The sequence below is a fragment of the Eptatretus burgeri genome, chromosome 17 (genome assembly GCF_056783735.1).
Source record: "Eptatretus burgeri isolate ZD-2024b chromosome 17, Ebu_testis_v1, whole genome shotgun sequence".
Classification (NCBI taxonomy): Eukaryota; Metazoa; Chordata; class Myxini; order Myxiniformes; family Myxinidae; genus Eptatretus; species Eptatretus burgeri.
The window spans coordinates 26,175,228-26,201,991 of record NC_140977.1 but is presented as its reverse complement, the minus strand read 5'-3'; the positions used below and the strand labels follow the sequence as shown (position 1 = coordinate 26,201,991).

Genomic DNA, 26,764 nt, shown 5'->3' with positions numbered 1-26,764 from the left:
GTTATAATATTTTTGACGTTGTGGACGGATTCAGATGAAACATGGTGGACAGGTTGGGTCAGTGAAAAGGACAAATTAATTCGATGTTGGTGAAGATCCACATCCGGATCCAGAGAGGAGAACTAAAAAAATTAAAAAAAATGATTCTTCACCATTGAGAGATGGGACCAAAACGATATATCGCATGATTTCTCAAAAAGTTGCGCACTGATTTGGATGAAACTTGGTGGACAGGTTCAGTGTGTGACAAGGAAGAATTGATTCAATGATTCAAGAATTGATGCAATAATGATGGCTAAACGCAGGAAGTAGAATCCTACACAACATCTGTTGAGGATCAAGATAAGAATGTCAAGTCGATAACACTTCAACATCCTCAGATGATACTGCAGAGATAACTGAAAAATGAATTAGCAATGAGCTTCAGAATTCACTGTGAGCACCAATAACGATTTCCTTGTTGGATTTATACCCCAGCTCAAAACGCCTTTCTTCAAGAGTATATTTATGATAGCAAGCGTCTCAAAGATCAATCGTAAGGGTGATCTTTTAAAATAACCGCTTCTTGCGGCGGAGGGTCATCGGAGTATCTGCAACACCATTGAACTGCCTAAGATCAGCGATTTCTTCAGAAACCCCAGCAGCTATGTGGACCACCCTGCCTGAAGATCTGATTAATTTCCAGGAATGCAACAATGCTTGGCAATTCCTCCTCTTCGTGATAAACTACACATGTGGTCTCCACAATGTCCCTTGCTCAGACTGTACCGATGGTTTACGCTCGGTATTTTGTTTTCTTTCCTTTTGGTATAATAAAACAATGTGTTCATAGGACCACTTAGACCACCTTGAGTCGCTCACTCCAAACATGCCAATGTTGTTGAAATTAATTACAAATACAATCGTGATACAAAGTAGTAAAAATAATTACTCGCTTCGTTTGAATGCTCAAGAAAGGGCGTCGCCAAACACCCAAAGGCAAAAAGAAGATAGATTACACATCATTCAATAAACTTAACGATACACCTTGCGTTCGCTGGCGGCGAATAACATGCGTTCCACACGTCTGTCAAAATTCCTCCCCATCTGCCTTTGGTCAACTAAAATAGTAAAATTCATCTCTCGCCATAAATATCCACCACGCTGTCATTTGTCTGACATTATCCGGCGGGAATTATCAGGCAGACAACCTCCACTACCACCGCGAAACACGAGATCAGCATTAGAACCGTGTGATTTTCAACAAGGTATTTCATCATCTGACTCATGAGACTTGGGTCTGTATTTACTGCCCCCTATTCCCAGTCTCCAAAAAAGAATCCTAACTAATGACATTTCTTTTCGAGTGTTTCATTTGTTTATCGGATCAGTTCTTGGAGTTAAACACGGACAACCGTTAAATGAAAAATGCCCCTTAAAGGTTGCGTGTGATGATGCAACAAGCAATCCAAAACGGAACACAGCGGTAAACAGGAGGCTGGGACTACCCTGGTGTTTAATAAATAAAAGAAACTTTCACAATTTGAGTCATTCCCTTCAAAGCTGTCTCGTCTGGGTTTGAATCCTGCTCAGCTATAAACTATCATCTTGGTGTTTCAGCAATGTGCGTGTCTTCCTTTGGATGGCTGTTCAACTGTGTGTCCCATCTGTTGGCATTAGTTGGTGGATGTGGAAGATCCCACGGTGTCCTTCACGAAGAGTCGACGAGATATTGCCGGCATCCTCAACAAATTACAAATTGTTGCCATAATCTAGAGGACACTGTATCAACTGCACTGCCACACCCCTGTGAGCACCGATTCTAACCCGCAGCCATATGCTGCATCCAAACAACGAACACAATTTGCAGTGATCATTGCACACCCTTTGAGTGGTGTTCCATCATAATTCCCAATGGATATCTTTTCACTTGGTTGCAATCACCTCGATGTCGACACTACCAGAATTACCTCATTAATTTTATTGGAAACCATAAATTGGAACAAAAAAAACCAAAAAAATACTGACAAATGCAGTTCCAAAAGGAAAAGCAACATTTTTTTTTGACCAATCTTTGACAGAATGGTTGCTACCTGACACCCCATGGGCCAAGAACCCGAGGAGATAATCGATCATGTTTTCCTTCATCACCATCACTGCACTGTGACAGTTGCTTGCCAAGCTCATGTCCACATTATGGTCAACTATGACCAACGGCATTCTGAATGCTCTTCAAACAGGTGTGAACTTGGAAAAGGTCCCGCGGTGACAGTCCTCTGTGAAAGCGGCAAGCCTGCGTGTCACCTTCCACGGCTTGTGTGGGCCCGTACCCTACTAGAATTACCTTGAGAACTCAGAGGGATTGTATCGGAGGTAAGAAGCGAAGCTTAAAACATCCTCTCCACGACCGTCTCCTCATCGATGCGACCTTTGCTGGTGAGACGGTTGTGAGAAAGCACAAGTTTATTTTTCTTGGATTCATAACCCGCTGATCCAAATTCAGGCCCAATCATACTTCCTCCTTTATTGATCAGTTTTCCTCCACAATTGAAATCGACAAAGGGTGTTTAAGCTTCTGTGTTAAGTGATGCAGAAGGCAGCAAATTAACCATGTCCGAATGTTCAAGTTTCTTCACTCCTCTCTTCCAAAGAGCTTTTATATGGGGGAAGTGGTAAGTGGATCTTCATTTGGCTGAGCAAGGGTGATTCAACCTGCCTACCCCAATTGTATTTAATATTTATTTTATGAAAACCCTTTGCAGGAAATGAAATCGTTTGGATTATGGTTCCGAGGTGTGCACAAATACAAGGGGGTTAAGAAAAACATACACGTCGATGTAAACACTTTGGGACGTCCGTCTCAGGTAGGAAGTTCAACTGTTTCGCCTTCTGCCGTCTTTTTGAAACCGAATCACTTGTTTATTACCTCCGCCACCGAAGATGGATGGAGGTTGTTTTCACCCCTGTTTCTTCATCTGTCTATCTGTTTGTGAGCAGGATATCTCAAAAGGTGATGCACGGATTTGGATGAAATTTGGTGGACAAGTTGGGTGTGTGACAAGGACGAATTGATTCGATTTTGGTGAAGATCCGGCTTCGGATACAAGAATTGTTCAAACATTTTTTTTTTAAGTGATTCTTCATAATTGAGAGATGGAGCCAAAAACTCACAGCATGATATTTCAAAACGTTGTGAACGGATTATGACAAAATTTGGTGGATGAATGTGGTAGGTGACAAGAATAAGCCAATCCGATTTTGGGTTAAGCCCGAATCCAGATTTGGCCTATCAGTGGGATACAAAACGTAAACTGCTCAGCCTGGTGGAGGTATGCATTCTCCCAACTGCCGTTCTGGTTGTACATGTTGTGCACTTTAATATGGAGTGGACTTTGTTTGATCGCACGAGTTATGACCCTTTGGCTTTGATGCCATTTTAGAATTGGCCTTCTCCCGAGTTTGAAGCTGTGCTTGCGTGGCGAGGACACTGACGGCATGCATTGAGCTGGGTTGATGTAAACAGTAAAGGTGCTGCTTGTAGTACTGCAGCATTGCAAACCAATTGTTCAAATTTGCATAAAAGCACCAAAATTGGTACACATGTACAATAATGCATTATTCTACATGTGTACCAATTTTGGTGCTTTTATGAAAATTTGAATAATTGATCTGAAATATCAGACTACGCTGCTGGACTATTGGGCGTGAAAACGGTGGGGGGGTGGGAAGCCACAAAGTAATAAAATATTATTTTAAATAATTTTTTGCTGCACAATTTTCATGGATCATACGTTTTGCCTACAGAATACGCAGTTTGCGAAGAGAGAGGCAGGTCTGTCTACCTACCCCATGTGGTGCCCGACTCCAGTCCATAATCCATAGTGCATCTCCAGCTGATGTCGCGCTTGCCAGACAACAACAACGAACCCCTTACCCAATTGGCATGCAAGTTATAATCATCTGATGTATGACATTCGATGAAGACTCCATTATGTGTCCTGCAGTCTCACCTCTTTCCAGCTGCCCACAATATTCAACTGCACCTCTTACAAACGAAACCCCACGATGTGCTGCAGTTCAATTAGTAGAGCGTGCTCCTCAATTTGGACAAGTCAATACCCTCTCTTGGGACGTGACCATCCAAATCTTTAAACTGGTAATAGGAATCCACGACCATCCTTGACCATGTTGTGGAACGTCAGCGGAGGCTCTCACTTTTTCACCTTTATTCACTTTTAAATTCGTTTTCTCTGCAACCGCTTGATCGATTGACACAAAACTTTCAACGTAGGAGTGCCGACTCATGCATAATTTTTCTTTCTCAATGTTAAATGATTGGATGGAAAATGTGGCCGGCGTTCCAAAAAGGCTGTTTAATGTGGATGTGGGTTGCGGGATGTTTCACGTATCAGGAATAAACCGCCTCGACCTGGCTTTGCTCCGCCTCGTACTAATAACGCTCCTTGCTTGGACCCGGTGTCACCTCTATATTCATTCATTCTGTCGTTTTCAGATGATACATGTTGATAAACCTGTATTCTTCAATATATTATGAGTATTATCATTGGCTCTTCTTTTCAGTACCTGTAAATATTTTTCTTCACACGCAGGTCTGACACTGTATCCGATAATTATACGAACCATAACTCTTATCCTAATCCCATCTACCCAGACATTTTCCATAATGCCTTACTAAGACAAGCACTAATAACATATCAATTTTCCAACACACCATAGGAACATAATTTCTGACAGTTTGGAGTAAACACTAAAGATTATGACATCAGTAGAATTTGTAATGGTGGATGTAAGCTTTCTTAGGCTGATGAGGTGAAAGTAAACCTTCAGCAGAGAAAATCGAAGTAAGTACAAGTCCTATTAGAGTCAGATATGTGTCCCACAGGTTGGCGGAGAGGAAACATACGGTAGATGCCTTTGAGCTGTATCATCTGGGTTAGATTCCGGAAAGTTGCCTTTGAGCTGCATCGTCTGGGTTCAATTCTAGAACCGACTTGAAACTGTTACATCGCTGGTTCTTGGGCAAGGTGTTCCATCAAACCGAGAAATAGCGTCGTCTGTCAAATAGGACTGGAGGGCTGTCTACTTGCACTGAATGCTGGTGGATATTAAAAACCTCAAGGTGTCTGTTTGCAAAGAGTTTGTGATTTACTGCCAACACACGAGACAAATTCCAAATTCATGCCCCAACCAGCCATGTGGCCACTCATGTCAGTCGCAGTCTTGTGGTGGCCCTTGAGGCACTCTCGGTCCACCGAAGGATGCGCAACCTACTGGGAGATGCAATTACACCATGTACAGTGGTTCTTCCAATGGATTTAGGGCACCAAAATGACACACACCATTTTTGATCAATCTGTTCCTCACAATTCTAACCGCTCATTGAACAGTAACACTATTCCGTAAGCATTATATAAATATTTAATGGATGTAATAAATGATACTAATTCAACAGCACCCGATATGCTAAACTCAATATTGACCTCAAACTTCGAAGTCATTGTTCAACAAAAGTAAAAACCATGTTAAAATGTAAGTGATTGATAGATTTTCCGACTCGCCCGAATCGTCATCTGAGCCCCGTTCTTCATCTAAATTTCGACCCTATCAGTCAAACAGTGGGTTCACCGTCAACTTCTCCAAGGTCATGGGTCTAGATAAGTTGATCCATGTCCTCAGCCACATCTGTACAGTCAGACAACCTGGCAATGCATCCCCACGATGCAAACTTTATACTGTATAGCTTTACCTATAAATGTTTACCTTTTTCTGTACAGGTGCGAGGCTTACGGAAGAGTCTCCATACCTTTCTTATAAGAGTGTTTCACATATTATCATAATGCTCATCATACATTGAGTGACAAAACAATACATATACGATGTTACGTTACCAGTAGATCATGAACGCCTTACCTTGCACATTTCCCGTACGTGACCGAGTACATCCATTTTGTTTACCCACTGAAGCAAACTGTTATTCAAATGCAAAAACTCTCATTTTAATGGATTTCCCACGTGCTCCATGGGGTTTCCTATCAACCACTGTAAATATTGTTAAGTTGTAAGGGGTATGTATTAGGTCGACGATAAGTTAGCGTGGTCCATGTATTTGCGTAGGTTCAATCATTTTTCTGTAATCAGGGACCTGTTAGAGTGAAGTTGTGTGAGGTACAGAGTTAACGTAGGTATTAGGTAGGAAAGCGTTATTTGTTTTCGTTCTCTTTGTGAACCAGGTGATGCTCCAGGCAGGGTAAGGAGACGGATGAACTTTGCATGTGTCGGCAATCTGTTTGAGGTGATAACGCTCCCCACCCCCCCCTCTCCCGACGCAATGGGTAAGAAGCATCCAGCAAGGCGGCAGCACAGACTGCTTATTGCACAATCCCAGGTGTCGCATAATTGGTACGGGCATTGCCTGTGAAGGCACTGGGTCCAAATGGCATCACCAAAGAGGCGTCACCACTGGAAACCTGTTCGCAGTGGAGCTATTTCGATGCCTGCGATTGGTATCCTTTTGAAAAACCTCCCCTGACCCCCCCCCCCCCCATTGTGCATGCATGATCACCTGCTTGTGGCGCCAAAGACTATATTATCTTGCATTAAGGGCTTCTCATTATACTGGGTGTGCTTTTAATTATTTATCTTCATTCATTATTACAGTCTGCCTTTCATCTTGGGATTTCTCTGTTTGTGTTGTCATGTCCTTCCTTTCAATAAACCTGTAATTCCATAAGAACATGGGTCTTGTCATGGCTCACCGTACTATTCTCGTGTGGTGTGCATGAAACCATTTCGGTTTTTGGTAAGTCCCTGGGGGAGGTAAAATTGGCGATGTCTGCTTTAAGAGACTGGCGGGATCAGCATTCCTGACCGGAGGATGGGAGATGGGGTGGGGAGGAGTGGGGGTGGTGGAGGGGGGGGGAAGTAAGCACGCTAACATCTCAGGCATAACCATTTTTGAGTTCAGCCATTCATGAAGCTGCAATTGCTTCAGCACATCAGATCAGTGATAGCAGGCCCATCGACACAACAATATATTTATTCAAATGCTTCATTAATAATTTTTTTATCATTTGTAATGTATTTAGTAAATTATATTTTGTATCATTTTGTGATCTTTAAAAATATACGTCTTTTTCTTCCTTTTTAATGGATACAAAGTCAAGGCTTGGGGAGGAGCCAATCACCCATAATGGATCAAGATGTAACAGAATAAAATGAACAGTAGAACAAGATGGGGGGGCACATCAACAGCAGGGTTGAGGGAGAAATGAGAGGGAGACTCAGAAAAATGAAGGAAAGTGAGGAGGAATGAGGGGTAGGAGACGACGTGCGAGATGGACAAGAAGGATACAGAGCAAGCTTTCAGGAACGAAAAATTGGGAATTTGGAAAGAGATAGGCTTGGGTAGGGTGGGGGGGGGGGTTGAAGCAGGTTAACAGTGTCAAAATATTGGAGCAAAAGATTATGGTTTTGAATTGGGGATGATCTGAGATGGTGGTGAATGGATATCTTAGAGACCTGTAGGGAAAAATTAGATTGAAGAGAATGTGGAAGTTGGTTCCACAGGTGGAAAAAAGAGGAACAAATGAGTGGATGTGAGCAGTGGTTCTGGATTTTGGGAGTTTCACCAGAAGGGGGGATGATGATGTACCCTGCAGAAACCTGGAGAGGAGGTTGAGGGACAGAGCATGGAAATAGCAGAAGGTGTAAGACCAGAAAGGGGGCAGTCGAAGGCAGGGAGATCACCGACTTGTCTGCAATGAGAAAATGATCGGCCCTTGACTCGGCTGCATCGTTAGAGATTCCAACGACCTTGGAAGATGTGATCTCAATCTGATATCTGGAGCTCCCTTTGTTAACAAACATCTGACGAAGTGTTTTAATCTGTTGATAAGTTCTGTGCTGTGTTCGTAAATGTCAAACTCGCCATTTTTTTTATCAATTAATAAGTTCAGTGCTGTATGTAGTTGTTCTACCTGTTCTGCTTTTTCACCTGCACCATATAAGATCTTTCTTGGAATGTTTGTGTCCAAGAAAAGGCAGTCGTACAATGTGAAATAGAAAAGCATGTCATTTAATCAAACAATTTGGAGTGAAATTTATTATTATTGATTTTGATTTATAATTCCATGAAAGAGACAGAAGGGTCATGTAATGGACCCAATCAGACTCGTACTTATGCAGGAGTTTGCAAAGAAAGGGGCCGGATATGAACTCTTGGGTGTCCGTGCACCATCCTCTGGAGTAGCTTGTTGCCAAATGTAAAGCAGTTATTGTTCAAAGGAAATCAAATATTTTTTTTCATTTTTGGAAGATGGACGAACTATATGAAGATGGACTTTCCCTGACAAACCAGTTTACTCCTTTTTCGATTGACTGTGACGTTGACACGTCACTACGTCTGGTAAATGCTTCATCTACCGCTCTGTGCCTCCATGAGTTTGTCATTTGGAATGTTTGTGTATGTGTATGTGTAAGTATCACAAGTTGATAGACATTTAGCTTTGTCCCTGTTGTAAATCTTACTATCTTGGAACAAATGTGGACGTCACAGAAACTCCAAAATTGACATAGTACCACCTTCGGTGGAAGCTGGTATTACAAATTACAAATGCATCCGATGAACCCAGCCGCCTAAAAATTTTGTGTCACCGTCCAGATTCTTATAAGCTGTCATAGCCTCGTTTTTGTAGTAAGAGGACATGTTTACTCGATAAATGGAGATGGGGTACTGTAGGTTCGGCAAGTGCTCCTCATTACCCATGAGGTGAGCAAGTTTCCCAGCAAGTTGTAATGGACCTGTGACCGCAGAGACTTCTCATTTCTGGATATACCCATGCCTGTTCTACAAACTCGATGACAAACAAGATTAGATGTTAAAGGCAGAAGCCACTTCCAGTTGCAGTCATTTCTCCAGACATTTTGAGTGTGGATATGATCTGGATGATGTACAAAATGGTGGGCCAACAGCTTACATCAGTGAGGAACCTCCATAGAGGGGGCATTCATTTCGTATATCCTACCTGTAATCATGGACAATGTAAAATAGCCCACTTCCCATTCTCCCTGTGTTTTGGGGCTGCACTCTTACTAAATTTTAAATCACAGGGATGTCCGTAGGAAAGCTTGACCAGTTTGCTTCATCTTCTTCTGCCTCTTTATGGGCACAATTATTCCCACGTTATTGTGGGTTTGGTCAGGGGAAGCTTGGCCCACGTCTTTTCGACCAGCTTAATGTTGGACGAAAGTTGGGGCAGGAATTTGGAATTTGTTCATGGTTTAGGTAATAGCTCACCTACTTTTCACAAAGGACACCGTGGGATCTTTAACATCCACCAACTAATCCTATCCCGTTTAACGTCCATCCGAGGGACTTGCAGTTGCAGATATTTCTCCTGCCTGTTGCATACATACTGGTGAATCACCATGCTTGTGGAACGTCGCGATGACAGTTTATAGCTGGGCCAGGATTCAAACTCAAGCTCGGAGGCTTGGAGCCGATTGCATGTACATCTGGGCCATCCTACCAGCCCCTCGGTTTGCTTCATCAAAACCTTTAAATCCTTGTCAAACTTAGTAGAGTGTTACAATAACCTCAAGAGCCGTGGATGAGTAGTGTGATAAGATATTTCATTAATTTGTTTTTGGGAATCCATGAAGTCGTTTGGGTTCGGCACATTATAGTGCTGACACAGGTTGATACTTTTGTCATCGAATGCCATGTTTAGTCTAAATTCCCAGCCTCTTCCGGAAGAGATCGGATGCTATCGGCCTTGTACCACTTATCGGCGTAGCACCAAAATGCAAAGGAATGCAGGGCCCAGGATGCAGGTCCAATAACAAATGGGGTAAACTGACAACAACTTAGCCCCATAGCTACAGTCCCACCAAGAGATTGTGTAATTCCTGCCATGGAAGCAGACTAAATATCAGCTCAGTAGAGGTGTGTGAACTGTTTAACAATTTAATGACTGGTTTTCAAAATGGCATGTAAATCATTGAGCAGCTGTGATATTATATAATTGGTAATAAAAGGTAAAAGCAGGAATGGATTTGCTTCAATAAATGGCTGCTTGACAGGCTTGTTGCTTTCAAGTAAAATAGAGAAATGCTCAACAAAAAATTTACACCAAGACTCACCCGGCTCCCTTTCTCGGGGAAGCACTGACATCCCGTACTGCAGTCTCTGCCTTGGCACGGTCCCGTATTCCAATCAGTTCCCTGCAGGAGACAGTGTGTGGTTCATCAAATGGTGCACAAGCAACTTGGATGCAGTAAGAGAACTTTTGGCAAATCAATCCTGCAATACATGCAAACCACATTCATGCAATCTGACAGTGTATCGACTTAAATTGTCTGGGCGTGGGGGATAGGAATTGGAGGAGTGGGGATGAGAACAGTGAGGCCAAGCACAGTCATCACCAGCATGTTTTACACACACACACACACACACACACACACACACACACACACACACACACACACACACACACACACACACACACACACACACACACACACACACACACACACACACACACACATACATAATACCAAGGGGTATCCAGCATGACCCAGTGCTGTTGTAATCCTGTTGGCATTTTGAAGAAATCCAATTTTTCTTTTCCAAAAAAATTATTTTTCTCCGAAAACACTCTCTGGCACTCATTGATGAACCTCTGAAAGTATTTTTGTTTTGGGATGGGTTTTTTAGAAGAGGGTGGAGGTGGGGGGGGGTGCACACAGTTGTAGGGTTACGTACTCCGAATCCATACAGAAGATACCCACCATTCCTGCTAATATCCGCAATGCTTCCAGGTACTTATCTATCTCAAATTTAAACCTATCGAGTGTTCCTGCTGCCACTACCTTTCCAAGGAGACCATTCCATGCATCTACTACTCTGAGTGGAACAGCAAAACCTTATTACCATCCTAACTCTCTTCCTCTTCTTCACTCTGAAACTGTGCATGCTTGTCTTGTCAGTGTCCATTCTGCTGAAACAATATTCTGCACTTGTTTTGTCTACAGCCTTCATTATCTTAAACATATCTATCATATCCCCTCACAATCGCCTCCTTTCAATGTACAAAGGCCCGTCTCCTTCAGCCACTCCTCCTAGCTTAGTCTAGCTAGGCCCAGAATCAATCTAATCACACTCGGCTGAACCACTTCGATGTCAACTATGTACCTCATCAGTTAATGTTGTGGCTTATCTTTCATCCACAAGTCAGATGAAAACATTTTTGGCTTGTTTGCTCTGGCTATTCAAAACCTACAATATATGTCAGTAATTTTAAAAGGAAATGCAGTTACTAGAAAAAAAAATATTAAAATAAGGAGAGGGGGTGGGGGGGTGGGAGCCACATTTTATTTGGAAATAACAAACAAGGGATGTTCCAAAGAAGTCTTTTGGCCTACAGGCTTTTCCGAAGAAGGCCTACATGCTCAAGCATTTCTTGCCTATCCATAAAATTTATTTCCTTATTTGAATTGGTGAGTACAATGTTTTATTATCTGTGTTTTGCTCATGATGCTGCAACCTCGAGTTTGAAACCCACATTCTGCATTCATTTTTCCACAAATATTCTTTTACGAGTCCAAAAGTTTCATCCCTCTGTCATTCATATAAAAGTCCAATAATATCTCCTCATGCCCTCGTAGTTTGTATATACTCTTCCATGAGTCTTCACCACTCTTACAAATGCAATTGATGACGTAAATATCATGATTCCTCCAGTAGTTGTTCTCTCCCACCCCCCCTACTTTCCTAACGCCAGAATGTTCCCTTTGGCTAAAATACCACTAAAGTGGCAAATTTGAAAACACCAGGTTGTTGTTTCTGAAAGGTGCTGAAATTATGCCATAACTCTCTAAACTTCTCTCCAGATAAAAGGCTGCCGATGATAAATGGTGATCTCCATCGAACAAACTTGCTAACTTGTTGTAGTTTGAATACACCTCTCACTCAGTGCACGACATATAAACACAGCCATTGGCTAAGCAGAACCATCTCTGCGTGATTGAACACTTTAAGGGGCTGTCACACCTTGACGATTTAGCCAGCGTATGCCGATTTATGAAAAATTTGTCTAAAACGCTGGCACACGTCGAATACGTTATGGGTGCGTTATGTGTACGTTAGGTTCACGCTGAAAAACACTACCATAAGTCGTATTACGCTGGTTTAAAACTTTGTACTTTTTAGTTGTCCAAAAAATTTTGCATGCTTGAAATTTTACGACGTACTCGGCGTTTGGCTCACACGTTCCGCTACGCTGGCCATAAGTTGTAGGCACGTTATGCGATCGTTGACACACGTTAATTGTATGTTACTCATAAGTCGAAACGTGTAGAGGTAACATTCGTGTACCCGAAACTTCTTTCTAACCTATGAGTAACGTTTTGTAAACACGCTACACGAACGTTGTTCACACTTTGCAACACGCTACTTGAAAGTTCCTCATACGTCGAAACACATCAAAGTAATGTTTAGGGTACCCATGACTTATTTATAACCTATGAATAACGTGCTTGGGAATTATTACGCTTTGCATATGCTAGACTATCGTTGGGCATAGGTTGTGGACACCTAAAACACGCTAATCAATCGTTGGTATAACTTATCTATAAGTTATCGAAGCGTTCTGTGTTCATTACTAGTACATTATGCATGTGTCAAAATCGTTTTTAATACTTTAAAAAGTAAAACAAAAATATTTCATCGTGGGAATGAGGAAAAAAAATTAGCCGAAAAGAACATCGAACAATGGTGCAAAGTAGTCTCCTATTCGTGGATGATAAGAGGATCCATCATCACCCACACCCTCCCCATCATGCTCACATACTACTACTACTGATAGACACACGACTACTACCAATGCTACTACTACAACTACTACTACTATTACTACTGTCACGCACACCAACTATGACTATAGTATTGCTACTACTGATACTACTGGCATTGACATCTACTCAACATGGAGTCTGGAACAATGATGGGTTCCTCTTGTGAAGCCCATTTGTATATACCGATTCCCCTTAACGCTGCCAATACGCCATTACATGGTAGATGTAAGTTAGAAACACGTTCAGTAAGTGCTGTGGATGTTCAGTAAGTGTTCAGAAACAAGATGTCAATCTAATTCGTTTACATACGACAATGTGCGTTTAAGATATGTTACAAATTGGTTCATAGCATGTTACTCAATGGTTAGAAGCACGTTATACTTAGGTTCAAAGCATGCTACACATAGGTTAAACGCACGTTACTCATAGGTTCATAGCACTCTCGTCATTGGTTCAAGGCAAGTTACAAATAGGTTCAATGCACGTTACTCATAGGTTAAAAGGACGTTACCCATTGGTTGAAAATTAGGTTGCGGGTATGTTAAATATTACCTTGACGTGTTTCGACTTATGAGTAACCTACAAGTAACGTGTGTCCATCGTTTATAAACGATCGCGGAGCGTGCCAGGAACATATGACAACGCATGCAGAACGTGTTAGCCATACGCCGAGTACGTCGTAAAATTTTCAGCATGCTTGAAATTTCACGACGTATTACACGTACCACGTAATATGACAGCGTACTTCATTGTTTTCCAGCCTACTCTTAACGTATACACAACTTACCTATACTGTATTTGACATGCGCCTAGCGTTTTAGACACATTTTTCATAGGTCGGCATACGCTGGCAAAATCGTCAAGGTGTGACTGCGATGTTGACACTTCAAATTCTCAGGCGGTTATGATTTAAATCGGCGTCCGGCAGGTTCTTAACAAGCTACGCCACGAGTTCGTCGGTGATATGTTTAGTGCGCTATGCGTCAGTTAAACTATCGTTGGGCATAGGTTGTGAACGCCGACAACAGGCTAAGCATTCGTTGGTAAAAGTTATCAATAACACAACGAAACGTTTTGTGCCCGATACTAATATGTTATGCATACGACTAACACGTTATGAATACGCCCAAAACTTTAAAAAAAAACATCAAAATTTCAGCGTACGCCAACGTTTTACATACATTTTTATACGTTGCCATTGCTGGCTAAAATGTCAAGGTGTGACAGGGCCCTTACAAGTTGCACAATGAAGAATTCAATATTTAAGCAAAAATGGTGTCCATGATATATATATATATATATATATATATATATATATATATATATATATATATATATATATATATATATATATATATATATATATATATATATATATATATATATATATATATATATATATATATATATATATATATATATATACATACATGTCATGAAAATTACTTAGGGGTTAATGAGCATTTAATAATTAATTAGTTATATCTTAATGAGTGTTAACATAAGTGTTTTGAAAACCCAATTCGCAGGGTAGGCTGCAGGGTGGCATCATTAGCTGAGGGTGCAGCTGTGCCTCTAATGCAGTGCCCTCTGCTGGTTAGGGTAAGAATTTGGAATTTATTCAGTGTGCCAACAATATCTCACCTACTCTTCACACCATGGGATCTTTAACATCCACCAACTATTAGCATTGCGAGACAGGACACCCATTTAAGGGACAGCACACACATTGATGAATGTCCATCCAAGGGACAGCACACACATTGATGGATGAAACACTGGGATGACAGTTTATAGCTGGGTCAGGATTTGAACCCAGGCTAGACAGCTTAGCAGCTTAGAGGCAAGTGTGTGTACCTCTTGGCCATCCTGTCAGCCCCAGGTTACAGTACATGTATGATATGAGATACACTTGTTTGAATGAAAATCAAAATGGGTGCTATATAACCTGCACAGAAAAGCCACCTATCTACAAAGGACGCTTGAAAAGAAAAAAAATTCTCTGCTGTGGCCATGTGATACAGATTTGACTTGTATCACACCCTCCAGACTGAAACACAACCCATGGCAGGCCAGCTGAATCAGCCCTCGGTTGCTCCAGCTACAACCCTCACAGTGGCTAATAGAAAAACAGAGCTTCCCACACAGGACACACAGTTGCACTAGTCTTGCCATGCATGCGTCACACCCACCACGATTTTCCTTCAATATCGATCACAGAAGAAACCCTGTGCATCAGTTCCAAAAATTTGAACACACTTCACTGAAGAGGCATGTTTTGTCATGACGTCATGAGCATGCATGCAGATGACTAAAGCTCAAAAGGTACAGGCAAGTATATTCGTCAGCTGAATGCGAGAGAAATTTTTAAAAGGGAATGTTAAGTATCAAGTTGTTAAGGAAGAGTACCCCTCTTGCAAAGATTATTTTGAATACCCCAAGTAACGACCCTCCCTTCTTGAGTGAGCTTTCCCAAGAAAATATGGTTCCGTTAAACTTTTTAAGGAAAATACAAAAGACCGAAAAAAGATGAGGATGTCAATGTCATCGTATAAACATGGAAATCTGGTGAAGCATTCCGCAAGTTAAACCCTTTCATTCCCGATTTGCTTCCTGTGTCATACAATGCATGGAAGCATTAACAAGGTACCAGGAGGAGAGTATAGGAATGCTTATCCATCAGATGGGAATCAAGTTGCCCAAGCTTGGTGATTACGGCAGGAAAGCAAATCTCCTTTCGAACCCAGGCCTCAGAGGTTCAACTTCGTTTCGCTCCTAAAATTGTGATTTCCAACTTTCAATGCGTGCCCCCGAAAAAATTAATGCATGGGACAATGGATCTTAAAGCTGTTGTGGAAAATATTTCCATCCTCTTAATTTGCCTTTTGGCTTGGATACCACAAGATAGTTGGGTTAAGCAGATGTGGAGCTGCGTTTTGCATTTCCTCTACCGTGGAACCTTCTGCTGTACGCACCCGTTGAGCTTTGTAACATGGGGTTTTCGAGCAGATGTCCACTCTGTGGCAAACCCGAGTTAAGGCCAAATACAAGTTACCCCTCTTTCCTCCCCACATCCCTTATTTGTCCAAGTCTCCCTCAATTAGGCACGGTTGAAGGATAAAACCTTGCCCCCCCCTTCTCCCTCTCTCTCTCAGACTCCTTTTGTTATGTTGTGTCCTGATACGTTAAGTGTTCTATCTCTTCCATGAGCCTTGACTGTATCCAAAAATCCCATAAATAAATAAATAAATAAATAAATAAACGAGGCCTTCACAATTGTGATGTCAATTAGAGTATCGAGCAACAACTGAGGAGTACATAGATAAGAAGATCCCAGCACTCAACCGTCTCAAACAACTGTAATATCTCCACCTCCAAGAAGCTCCTCGTTCGTTATTGGAACCTTCTATTGCATTTCCGCAGAACCCTCGGCCAGTAGAGTGGATCTTGATAACAGCTGGTTTCTTCACGGACGATTGTAAAAACAACACGAGTAAATTATCAACAGAACACAATCAATCCCCGGAGGGTCATTAGGTTTGAGCTTTCACAAGCTACAGTGACATTCATGTTTTGTCCCGATGTCCCTGCGGAACCTCGATAACCTCTAGAGTTCTGGGCACAAGGTCACGCCGTTATGTTCGCTATGCCACATCTGGTACAAATGTACTAAATCATAAGGCCTGGCTTATACAACTTCAGCTAACGGCCATGCTGAGTTTCCAATGACAAGGCGAGCGGAGACAACCGCTCTATTTTTCTGAATGTAAATGGATAATGTGTTTTGCAACATCGCTCAGAAGCTGCACATGGATGGAAAATAAGGCAGTGGCTCACCACAAGTGAATGGGCACTTTGTAGTACACACAATCCCATGGATGCTGTGCTCGTACAGTAGTCCTATAATAAACTTTATTATAAAAATAGGTCACAGGCAAGTGAACAAGGAATACGTTTACCCGGTTGCCTGGTCGAACAGGTGGACACCCCTATAAGGGAATTTGTCACCAAAATTGACTTACTCTTAAAGGGTGCGGTTGCACTTTTATACAAAAGACCGAGAGATCCACCCAAGCGGCATCGAAAAGTTTCTTTAACCTGGGGGTCACGTGAAGACCCAGCAAAGGATGCTACGCTTTGACCCATTTGAAGACCACCGAACAGTCAAAAAAAAAATCTCCCGGCCTTTGGCCCATTGGTTACTTTCATGGTTGTGCCTTCGCATCCTCACAATATACGAGTTCCCAACCACAACTGGGAAAAGAAAAATGTTCTCTGAGTTATTTTTTTCACAACAGCGAACTTATTTGCTCGGAGCTAAATAAAATGTATGCTACATGCCGACACTAGTCAACATGTTAGGGCATAATTCCCCTTTAACTATAGGATTGGACAGTTAACTCCAAGTCATGATTTACATGGACTTGGAAAACAAAAACTACAAGGATATTATCGGTAATATAATGTAGGAGACAATCTGATTGTTGCAGATCATGCGGATCTGGCTAAGCCAATAAAGAAGCAACGAGAACAGCACTCAGTAGAGAGCATACCTACGCCAGGATGAACAGTTTACGTGTTCTACCCCACGGATAAGCTGGATATGGAAATGGACCTAAACCAAAATCGAATCGGCTTGGTCTTGCCACCGAACCAATTTATCCACCAAGTTTTGTCATAACTCATGCACAACTTTTTTCGATATTGTGCTGTAAATATGTATTGTTTTTGGCTCCATCTCTCAATGGTGAAGAATCTCTTTTTGAAAATTAAATAATTCCAGTAGCCAGATCTGATTCCAGATATTCACCAAAATCTAATCAATTCGTCCTTGTCAAACACCCAACCTTTCCATAAAGATTGGCCGAATCTGCCGACAACTTTTTGAGATATCCTGCTCACAGACAAACAGGCAGCCAAAAAGGGGGTGAATACCACCTTCAGTGGCAGAGGTAATTATATCAAGGAGATGCGAAGGAAGCAATGAATAGACGATGATGAATCAAAACAGCATACGAGATGCAAAGCTGGGGTCACAGAAAAATCAAGCAACTGGTCGTACAGAAGAAGACCAAGCAAGTAACTTTTAACCTCTACATGAAGAGTGATGCAGAGTCAACTTTGGGCCCAACACGCTGGTGTCCTTTGCGATAATTCATGGACCGGTGTTTGTGTGTATGTTTGTCATGCTACTCCTCCTACACACCGTTCTAGGGCCAATTACATCCATACTTGCTCCATAGGATCAGCACAGCGCCGCTCAAGGCTCACTCACTACGAAGAGAACTTGAACCGTCCCGTGGGCTCTCCGCACAGCTCACAGGCAGAAATGCAACATTACATCGCATGACATGTTTTTGTTGCAGAATTAATGCAAAAGGCAAACGGGCTGACCGCACAATTAACCTCGCATTGCAGGACAAGATTGTGGAATGTAAAAGTGCACTGAAAAAGATGGACAAATGAAGACGTATTGGCCAGGCCCGACTAGGCCGAAATGGGCTATTAATTATCGAAGGAGAGTTAAACCGCCACATGAGTAGTTGGTAACATCACCACACCAAGTGAATTAAATAAATAAATGGAATATCACTCCTGTGCTGATTATCTTTTGGGTATCATCTGTGTGAAACTGGAAACAAGTATTTCTGATGATCTACTGCAAGTGTGAAACACGGTACTTCGTCACGTGAACGGTGCAAGGATTGTTTGCCACGAACCTTTGAGCACCAGAAACATATCGTGTGAACAAAACAAAACACTCACATCGCTACCGCAAGCCAAAAAGGTACATGTTTGGGTAAGGCCTACACTGGAATTCCATCACGTGCCCCCGACTTTGCTTCCTCCACGCCATTGCCCATATCTAAGCCGTGAAAGATGTGGATGGGAGAAGAGGGAGGGGAATTGGGAATCGGCTCGGAGCAGCCTACAAGCCGTGCAGTGAACTCATGTCCTTGTCTGGGAAACAAACCCGAAATTTCAACCATACGAGGTGTCATCAAGATTGAATGTTCTACTTCGCTTCCACATATGGCAACAAAAAAAAAAATCAAAATACTGGACATCAAAAGGGAACAAGTGCAACTTTTGTGAAGTTCTGCATAATTATGATGGAGGCAGCCACGGCTTATCTTAGTGAGTCCCTGATTGGCTATTAAAATTGCATGCGACATCTCACATAGCCAACCACAGACTGACATTAAGAAAGGCATGGCTACCTCCACAGAAATGTACAGAGATGGGCAATATGTTGCATTCAATGCTTGCACATATATTTTCGCATGAGGGTGTATATAAAAGTAAACATTCAACCCTGATCAAATCTATTCATTCTTAGTCTTTGAAGTTTGAGTTGAGTTAATATTTAAAGTCCAAACCTTTTATCACCAGATCAGATTCTTCTTCTTCTTCGTTAAAAGCAACAATTATTTGGTGCGTTTTTGTGGGGTTGGCCAGGGGAAGCTTGGCCCAAGTCTTTCATGAACCAGATGGCCAGGCCTGATGTTCGACGAAAGTTAGGGAAGGAATTTTGAAATTAGCCTCCGTTGGACTTAATGGGGGCTTATGGATTGAGTTTCGTCCGTACGTGTCCATCTGTCTGTGCGTCTGCAGCCATATCGTTGACATGTATGGACCGATCTTGTTCAAACTTGGCAAACAGATAAAGAATGATGGCTTACATAAGCCCATCATTTTTTTTCAAGATCAGATCTAAGATGGCCAACTGGCGGCCATTTTAGTTGGAAAAAACCCCCCAATGTTGAACAAGTCCTCAACCATTTCTCGGACATTCATTTACCAATCTTGTTCAAACATGGCACGCAGCCATTTTGTTACTTACACAATCTTGCCCAATCGTACGCAATCTTCCATGTCACATGACCACTCAAATAAGTTGCGCATCTATCTATAATTCCAGCAATGTGTGTGTGTGTGTGTGTGTGTGTGTGTGTGTGTGTGTGTGTGTGTGTGTGTGTGTGTGTGTGTGTGTGTGTGTGTGTGTGTGTGTGTGTGTGTGTGTGTGTGTGTGTGACCACTGTTTCTCGACAACCGCTGGTCCGATCTAATTGAAACTTGCCAGATATATTGCTGGGGACCAGAGGATGTGCCTTTCCAAGGTTTGATATTAATCGGACAAGTGCTTCCCAAGTTATGGCCATTTATTTACCAACCAATGACAGGAACCGTTGCTGCGTAGCGGTGGTCGATGGGGAAGAGAAACTCAGCCGCGTTCGCCATTACGGGTTTTTTCTCTTCTCTTCTCTTCTCTTCGTGTTTTTCCTTGCGAAAAGGCAAAATACGTTGGCGCTAATTGAATAATTGGCCGTTAAAAGCCTCCGTATTCTTGACCTGGACGAGGAAACAAAGAAGAAGCGCCGTTTCCTCATCGATGTTGTTTATGAAGAGGTGCTAACGAGATAAAGGTGTGTACAATGTACATGGAGACGATTTTTATTATTATTTATTTATTGAAGAAAAATTGTTCCAAAAATAATTTATCAAAAAAAGTGCACAACTTCTTTTTGTTTCCAATTGTCAAAACGCTGTGGCCTTTGGAATTGTTAAGGAATTCAGCTCTACTCAACGTGCTTGCCAATGAAATACATCTCAATTTGGTGGTAAAAACGATTCACAACGATGGGTTTCCTTACTCATTGCTCTGCAGTCTGCATTCAACCCTTCATTTGTCATCTCATTGACCTCATTTTATCTATCTATAATTCCAGCAATGTGTGTGTGTGTGTTTCTGTGTGTCTGTGTGTGTGTTTCTGTGTGTCTGTGACCGCTGTTTCCCAACAACCACTGGTCCAATCCAATTGAAACTTGCCAGATATATTGCTGGGGACCTGAGTATGTGCCTTTTCAAGATTTGATATTAATCGGACAAGTGATTCCCAAGTTATGGCCATTTATTTACCAACCAATGACAGGACACGTGCTGCGTAGGCGTGGCTGCGTAGGCCGGTACACGGCCGGCGGACGATGACGTCACGTGCCGTGCTGGTTACGATGGGGATAGATCGGTGCCTTAGTTACCGTGGGGTAGGAGTGCCAATGGTAAATGGCAGCGAATGTCATGGCAAGCAAAGACAGGGAGGTAAACTTGATTTTAATTAACTCTGTGTGAAAGTATCACAGCAGTTGTTACTTCAATACAAGCGATAATTCGTGGAATGATGTGAACATTCCGTACGGGCACGCACTACTTTTGGATAGTGATGACTTACTGTATTCTAATAATTTCTCGATTTCTTATCCGCATTTATAGATAAACACAATGCCCCAATCCAGTCGTCATTTATGAGAGTGAAGGAATGGCCTGTGTAGTTGTTTGAAAGTTGTTGTTTTTTTTTTTACATTTTTGGCCACGCACATATGGGCACACGAGAGCAAAGGAACGGCCTGTGTAGTTGTTTCTGGCAAGCGGTTTTAAAGTATATATATATATATATTTTTTTTTGCACGTACAGCCACGCACGTACGGGCACGTGAAAGCAAAGGAACGGCTTGTGTGGTTGTTGTTTCTGGCACGCGGTTTGAGTTTTTTTGCGGGGGGTGGGGAGGGTTTGCACGTACGGCCACGCATCTACGGGCATGCACTAGTACACATAAATGTTAATATGGGTTAGCCCTTTAACTCCATATAGCAAAACTACTAAAACCATGGGGGCTAAGACATTTTATGTCTGTTTGTTGGGTCGCCGAAATAGGTGACCCTTATTGTCAGTAATTCTGTCCGTTTGTTTGGATGTTTGTTCGTTTGTCATCAGCATAATTGGTAATAAACGTGGGCGGATTTTGACCAAACTCGGGTGGTAGGTACATGTTATGACCTAGTGATTTGGAAATTGCGATGGTTGCTCGGGACGCTTTGGTTCCCGAGCAACAACCAAAAAACCTTCAAAATCGGTACCGTTCACGTGAAATCAATTCCGAAAGCCATTATCCCACGTAAGTTTATGAAATTTGGCACGAATGATCTACAGGTGATGCTCTATAAAATATATACCGGTTTTTGTGATATATGGAATACTTTACCCACAGCGCCCCCTACAATTAGAGTATGCGCGAATTGAATTCGCGCATACTCTAATTTGAAGGCCCTAGCGTTGAATTGAAGGCCCCTCTAATTGAAGGCCCCTAGCGACCAGGTGAGTGCATCGATATGGATGAAACTTTGCAGGTTCATGGTACTCAATGAGTACAACTTTGCCTCAGGACATATTGACCGATTTCGCTTAGGTCAGGGGTCAAAGGTCAATTGGTGCAAAAATCGATAATATGCGAGACCTGGAGGTGTCTTCGCGCCAAATGCTACTCCTCCTAGGGTTATGTTCGGATGGTCATGAAAATCCCACTAATCATCTGGAATACATTGTGCACAAACGATCGAGCCGGATTTTCGATTTAGATCTTTGTTCACCCACAGCACCCCCTCGAACTTTTGGGATTTCCGATTTCAAACCGCATTTTCGGTACTTTTCATTCAAATGGATACCTAGTAGTTATCAGTAGATGGAACTGGATGAGATTTGATATGCATAATCTTAAGGTGATTCCCTATCTGCTATATGACATCCATTTTGCTCTATATCTCATAGTTTCCATGCTTGGCGACCCATCGCCACCTAGCGGCTTGTCTCCTTGTTTGTTCATGGTGCTGGCGATATCTCATCGACTTTGTGAAGGACACCATGTGATCTTTACTGTCTACCAACTAATGCTGACAGACAGAACACCAAGTTTCATGGCCATCTGAGGGACAGCACACACATTGATGAATCATACTGCCTGTGAAACACCAGGGTAGCTGCTGCTGGGCTGGGCTGAGACTCAAACCCAGGCGAGACGGGTTCGAGGCAAATATGCATACTTCTAGGGCCGAGGCCATCCTGCCAGCCCCAAAAGCTGTGATAAGATTAATCTTCAATTAGCTATTGTGGGTCCACGAACATGAGAGTGCAGAGGCTTAATACCTCCTTTTGAAATGTGTGGTTTTGGGTTCGATCCCCCACCCCGCTATGTTAAAACTGTTCAATTGGTGTGTCACAGGCAGCATTCAATTGGTGCATCACAAAAGTGTTCCGTCCCTTGGGATGCCATTAAGCCATGTGTCCCGTCTGCTAGCATCAGCTGGTGGACGTTAAATACCTGATGGTGACTTTCGCGAAGAGTATGTGTTTTCATCGCATTTCTGGCCGAATTCCAAAATTCCTGTCCTGATGACTGATATCAAGGCAAATCACTAAAACTCGTCCGAGCCAACTAACTGCCTCTGGAAACAGAGACAGAGAGAGAGAGACAGAGACAGAGACCTATTGTATTGACAATAAAGATTAATCTCACATTCATGGAGAGAAACAATCTCTGTACTAAACTGAACAACGAAGGCCTCATAAAAAAATTACATGCGAGGTATTGAGACGTTTTCTTGGTAACGCAATGATTAATGCACTGTCCCATCATTATTGCTTCAAGTATCCACCCAGACTCTCATGTCACCGGGCAATGTGTGGGGAATTTAGTTTGTTGTTGTGCTTCCCGCAGGAAACCCAGTTTTGTACATGTACTAAAGTCACGGAAACAGAAAACAAGCAAAAGCAAAGAGGAGAAGTCACAGGATTGAACAGAAGGCCCTGTGGGTTTCCCACTGCCAGCACTATATGCACTGAGCGTGGGAGGGAAGGGAAAAACAAAGAATAGCATCTCTCATGTAAGGGCCTTCACTGCACGTAACCAGGAGTAGTTTGTCGGCTTTTGGAGAATTCCTGTAAAGCTGATACCACAATGCTTTCCTTTCATGATACTCAGAACTTCAGACTGCTATCTGCTCGGCGCGAGTCCACCGAAAGCTTCACGCTCGAATCATGGGGGTCAAAAGCAAGGCCTGGGGTATTGCGAGTGAACTGTGTAGCCTTGATGGAGCTGAGATCCAGATGGCTTCATGTTGAAACGTTATTGCCTCTTGTTTAATCGTCAGACTGGAAAGTATGATGTTCCATGTTGTTCGGCTGACTGTATGCGGCATACGCAGTCTGCAGTGTACGTCGCGTCCAGCGACTGAGGTTGTAAACTCCAGGCAAACAATGTGAGGATTAAACCGAACCTGGAATGGATTTTAATGGAAAAGCTTTCTTGGTTTGTTTTAGCACCATTTTTGTGGTCGGAGAGAACGTGGTAGTGCAGATCCCATTTCGGTTTTTCAATGCTGTTTGCCATTGGCCTGATGTGCACGACAAGCGAAATGAAGTGTCGTGAGAGCGCAGAGACGATCCAAAGTACTGTAACTAAAATGGACTCCTCGGGCTCAATTGAATATTAGTTGCATATCGTAATTTACGTTTCTGATAAACCTCAAATTAGGTCTGCCAAGACAATGCTTAGCAGGGCCTTGTCTCCCTCCATTGATTTGTATTTTTCACGGTGAAATGTTCTTTATTATCTCCACCACCGAAGGTGCTCAGAGGTTTTTTTCAGATCCGTCGGTCTGTCTGCCTGTTAGTTAGTCTGTCCGTTTGCAGAGTATTTCAAAAGATTGTGTTCGGATTCCGAGGAAACTTGGTGGACAGGTTGGGTGTGTGGCAAGGGTGAATTGATTCGATTTTGGTGAAGATCCAGATCCGTATAGGAGATCAAATATATATTTTTATTTTTTAAGTGATTCTTTACCATTGAGAAATGAGGCCAAAAAACAATACGTAGCATGATATCCCAAAAAGTTTTGGTAGATGAGTTAGGTAGGTGACAAGAACAAGTCGATTCGATTTTGGTTCAGGTCCAGATCCAGATCTGGCCTATCACTATTAGTGGGATACAACACGTAACCTGTTCGACCTGGTGGAGGTATGCGCTCTACTGAGTGCCGCTCTAGTATATTCGTGTGGTTCCTGGGATTGATCATTTTATCTGCACTGAACAAATGGCCAGTGGACACACGAGTTGGGTTCTCGGCTTGTGCAAACAAATTGGCGACATTAATGATCCCCTGATCCACCATAGATTTGGCGCTCTGCAATTTAAATGAACGCCGAGCTGTGTTCAGGACATCTTGTGGAGTATCAACTCCAGCGACACCAAGTTCGAGGCTGATAGGTCGTTCACTCTGATCCGTGAATAAATGGAAATTTTTACATTTTACAGTGATATATTTCTGAGAGAGTAGTCGAATCTACTTAGAAGAGCCTTCCATGAAGGGTAGTTGGAGCAATAATAAATTGATTTTCAAGGAGACAATATATTTACAAGGGTCGAGTTGGCTGAAGTGTGAGAAGTTGTCGAAGAGGTCGCAAGGACACTTACCTTTGAGCTGTCTAGTCTGGTTGTCAACCCAGCTCTAGTGCTTCACAGACAGGGTGTCACATCGCAAAGCACTCTGTCCCCTGGTTTGGACATTAAGCCATGTGTCCTGTCTGCTCACAAGAGCTGGTTGTTCATAAAGACACCAAAGTGTTTGTCTTGGAGAGAAGGTGAGCTTCCACCAGCAACCTGAAAAATTACAAATGTCTGCCTTAACTACACTGCGAAGGCAAAGGCAAACAACCCAATGCAATCCTTGCCATCCAACCGCTCTGGCAGCACCGAACCTTCCTTCGGACAGAGTACCAAAGAGTGCGAGTTGGCTAAAAATTGCCATGTCGGGGCGGCCAGCCTTGGAACATGTAGTTGTTCTGGAGTGCAGACTTCCGCATCTTCCTCTTACCCCCTCCTGCCTGAATATCTGTGTTCTTACACCCCAGCCTCCTCCTTTTAAGCCTCCTTCTGATGTTGCTGTTACTTGCCTAATTCTCGCTCACTCCGGCCTAAATTGTCCCTCAGTCTTGGTCTCTGCCGCTCCCTACCACCGCCACACCCTCCCTCCTCCACTCCATATCCACGTCAAATAAATACTTCAGCGTTGTCCATAAGTTGTGGGGTATTGTCTTCCTTTCCCACACATGATCAGTTGTACTCGTCACGTTATCTAGTAGTAGGTAAGTAGATTGAAAATCCCACATCTGCAAGTCCCTTCTTCTACCTTGAACAACCAAGTTTTTTATATACTATATTGCTGCATGTCATTATGCAGCATTGTCCATAAGTTGTGGGGTATTGTCCCTCCTCTTCCTATTCATTTGCTAAACCTTTTTTTATGCAGATTTTGGCAATCTTCCTTCCTTTCTTTGTTCTCATCTCTTTACTGTCATGAAGTTGTGGCCAAGAGTAGTAAATATTATGCATGCAGAATGAGGTGCGGGGACAAGTTCCTCCAAATTTGGTGATATTCTACCATGAAGGTTATGCTACCTTCCTAACCTGTTGAAGTATCAGCTACCAGTGATAGTTTCTGAAAAACCAACCTCATCTCTTCTTCCTTTGGAGGTTTATGAGTACTTTGTAACTGTGTGCATCCTCCGTGACATTACTCATCAGTGCACCGAAACAATTGGCAATGAGAACAGACACTTGGTAGAGCGCATACCACCGCCAGGCTGAACAGTTTACATTTTGCATCTCAGTGATAGGGCAGGTCTGGATCTGGATCTGAACCAAAATCGAATCTGCTTGTTCTTGTCACCTAACTAACTCATCCACCAAGTTTCGTCATAACTCATCCACAACCTTTGGAGACATCATGCCATGTATCGTTTTTGGCCCCATCTCTCAAAGGTGAAGAATCACTTAAAAGAATCCTCTTTATCTCTTTGCTGATGACTCCACCCTCTGCTGAAACAACTGTCATCCCTCAGATTGGCAAGCAGCAGCTTCTTCACTCTCTGCAGACCTGGATAAAATCACAAGCTGGTCCAACACGTGGAACATGTCTTTCAATCCTGACAAATCTCACACTTTCACGATGTCTCTCCGAAAGAACCATCTGGACCCCCCCCCCCCACCACACACTTACTTTCTTAACAATCCTCTTGAAGAA

General features: G+C 42.6%; 1 protein-coding gene across 2 annotated transcripts in view; it reads right to left on the bottom strand.

The window, feature by feature from the left end:
- Positions 1 to 26,764, bottom strand: part of LOC147009592 (uncharacterized) — a 270,091-nt gene that overhangs the window by 186,585 nt on the left and 56,742 nt on the right. For both annotated transcript variants that reach the window (XM_085862391.1, XM_085862392.1), the window contains exon 3: positions 10,141 to 10,221. In XM_085862391.1, the coding sequence (XP_085718517.1) occupies positions 10,141 to 10,221 (81 nt within the window). The remainder of the gene's footprint in view (positions 1 to 10,140; positions 10,222 to 26,764) is intronic.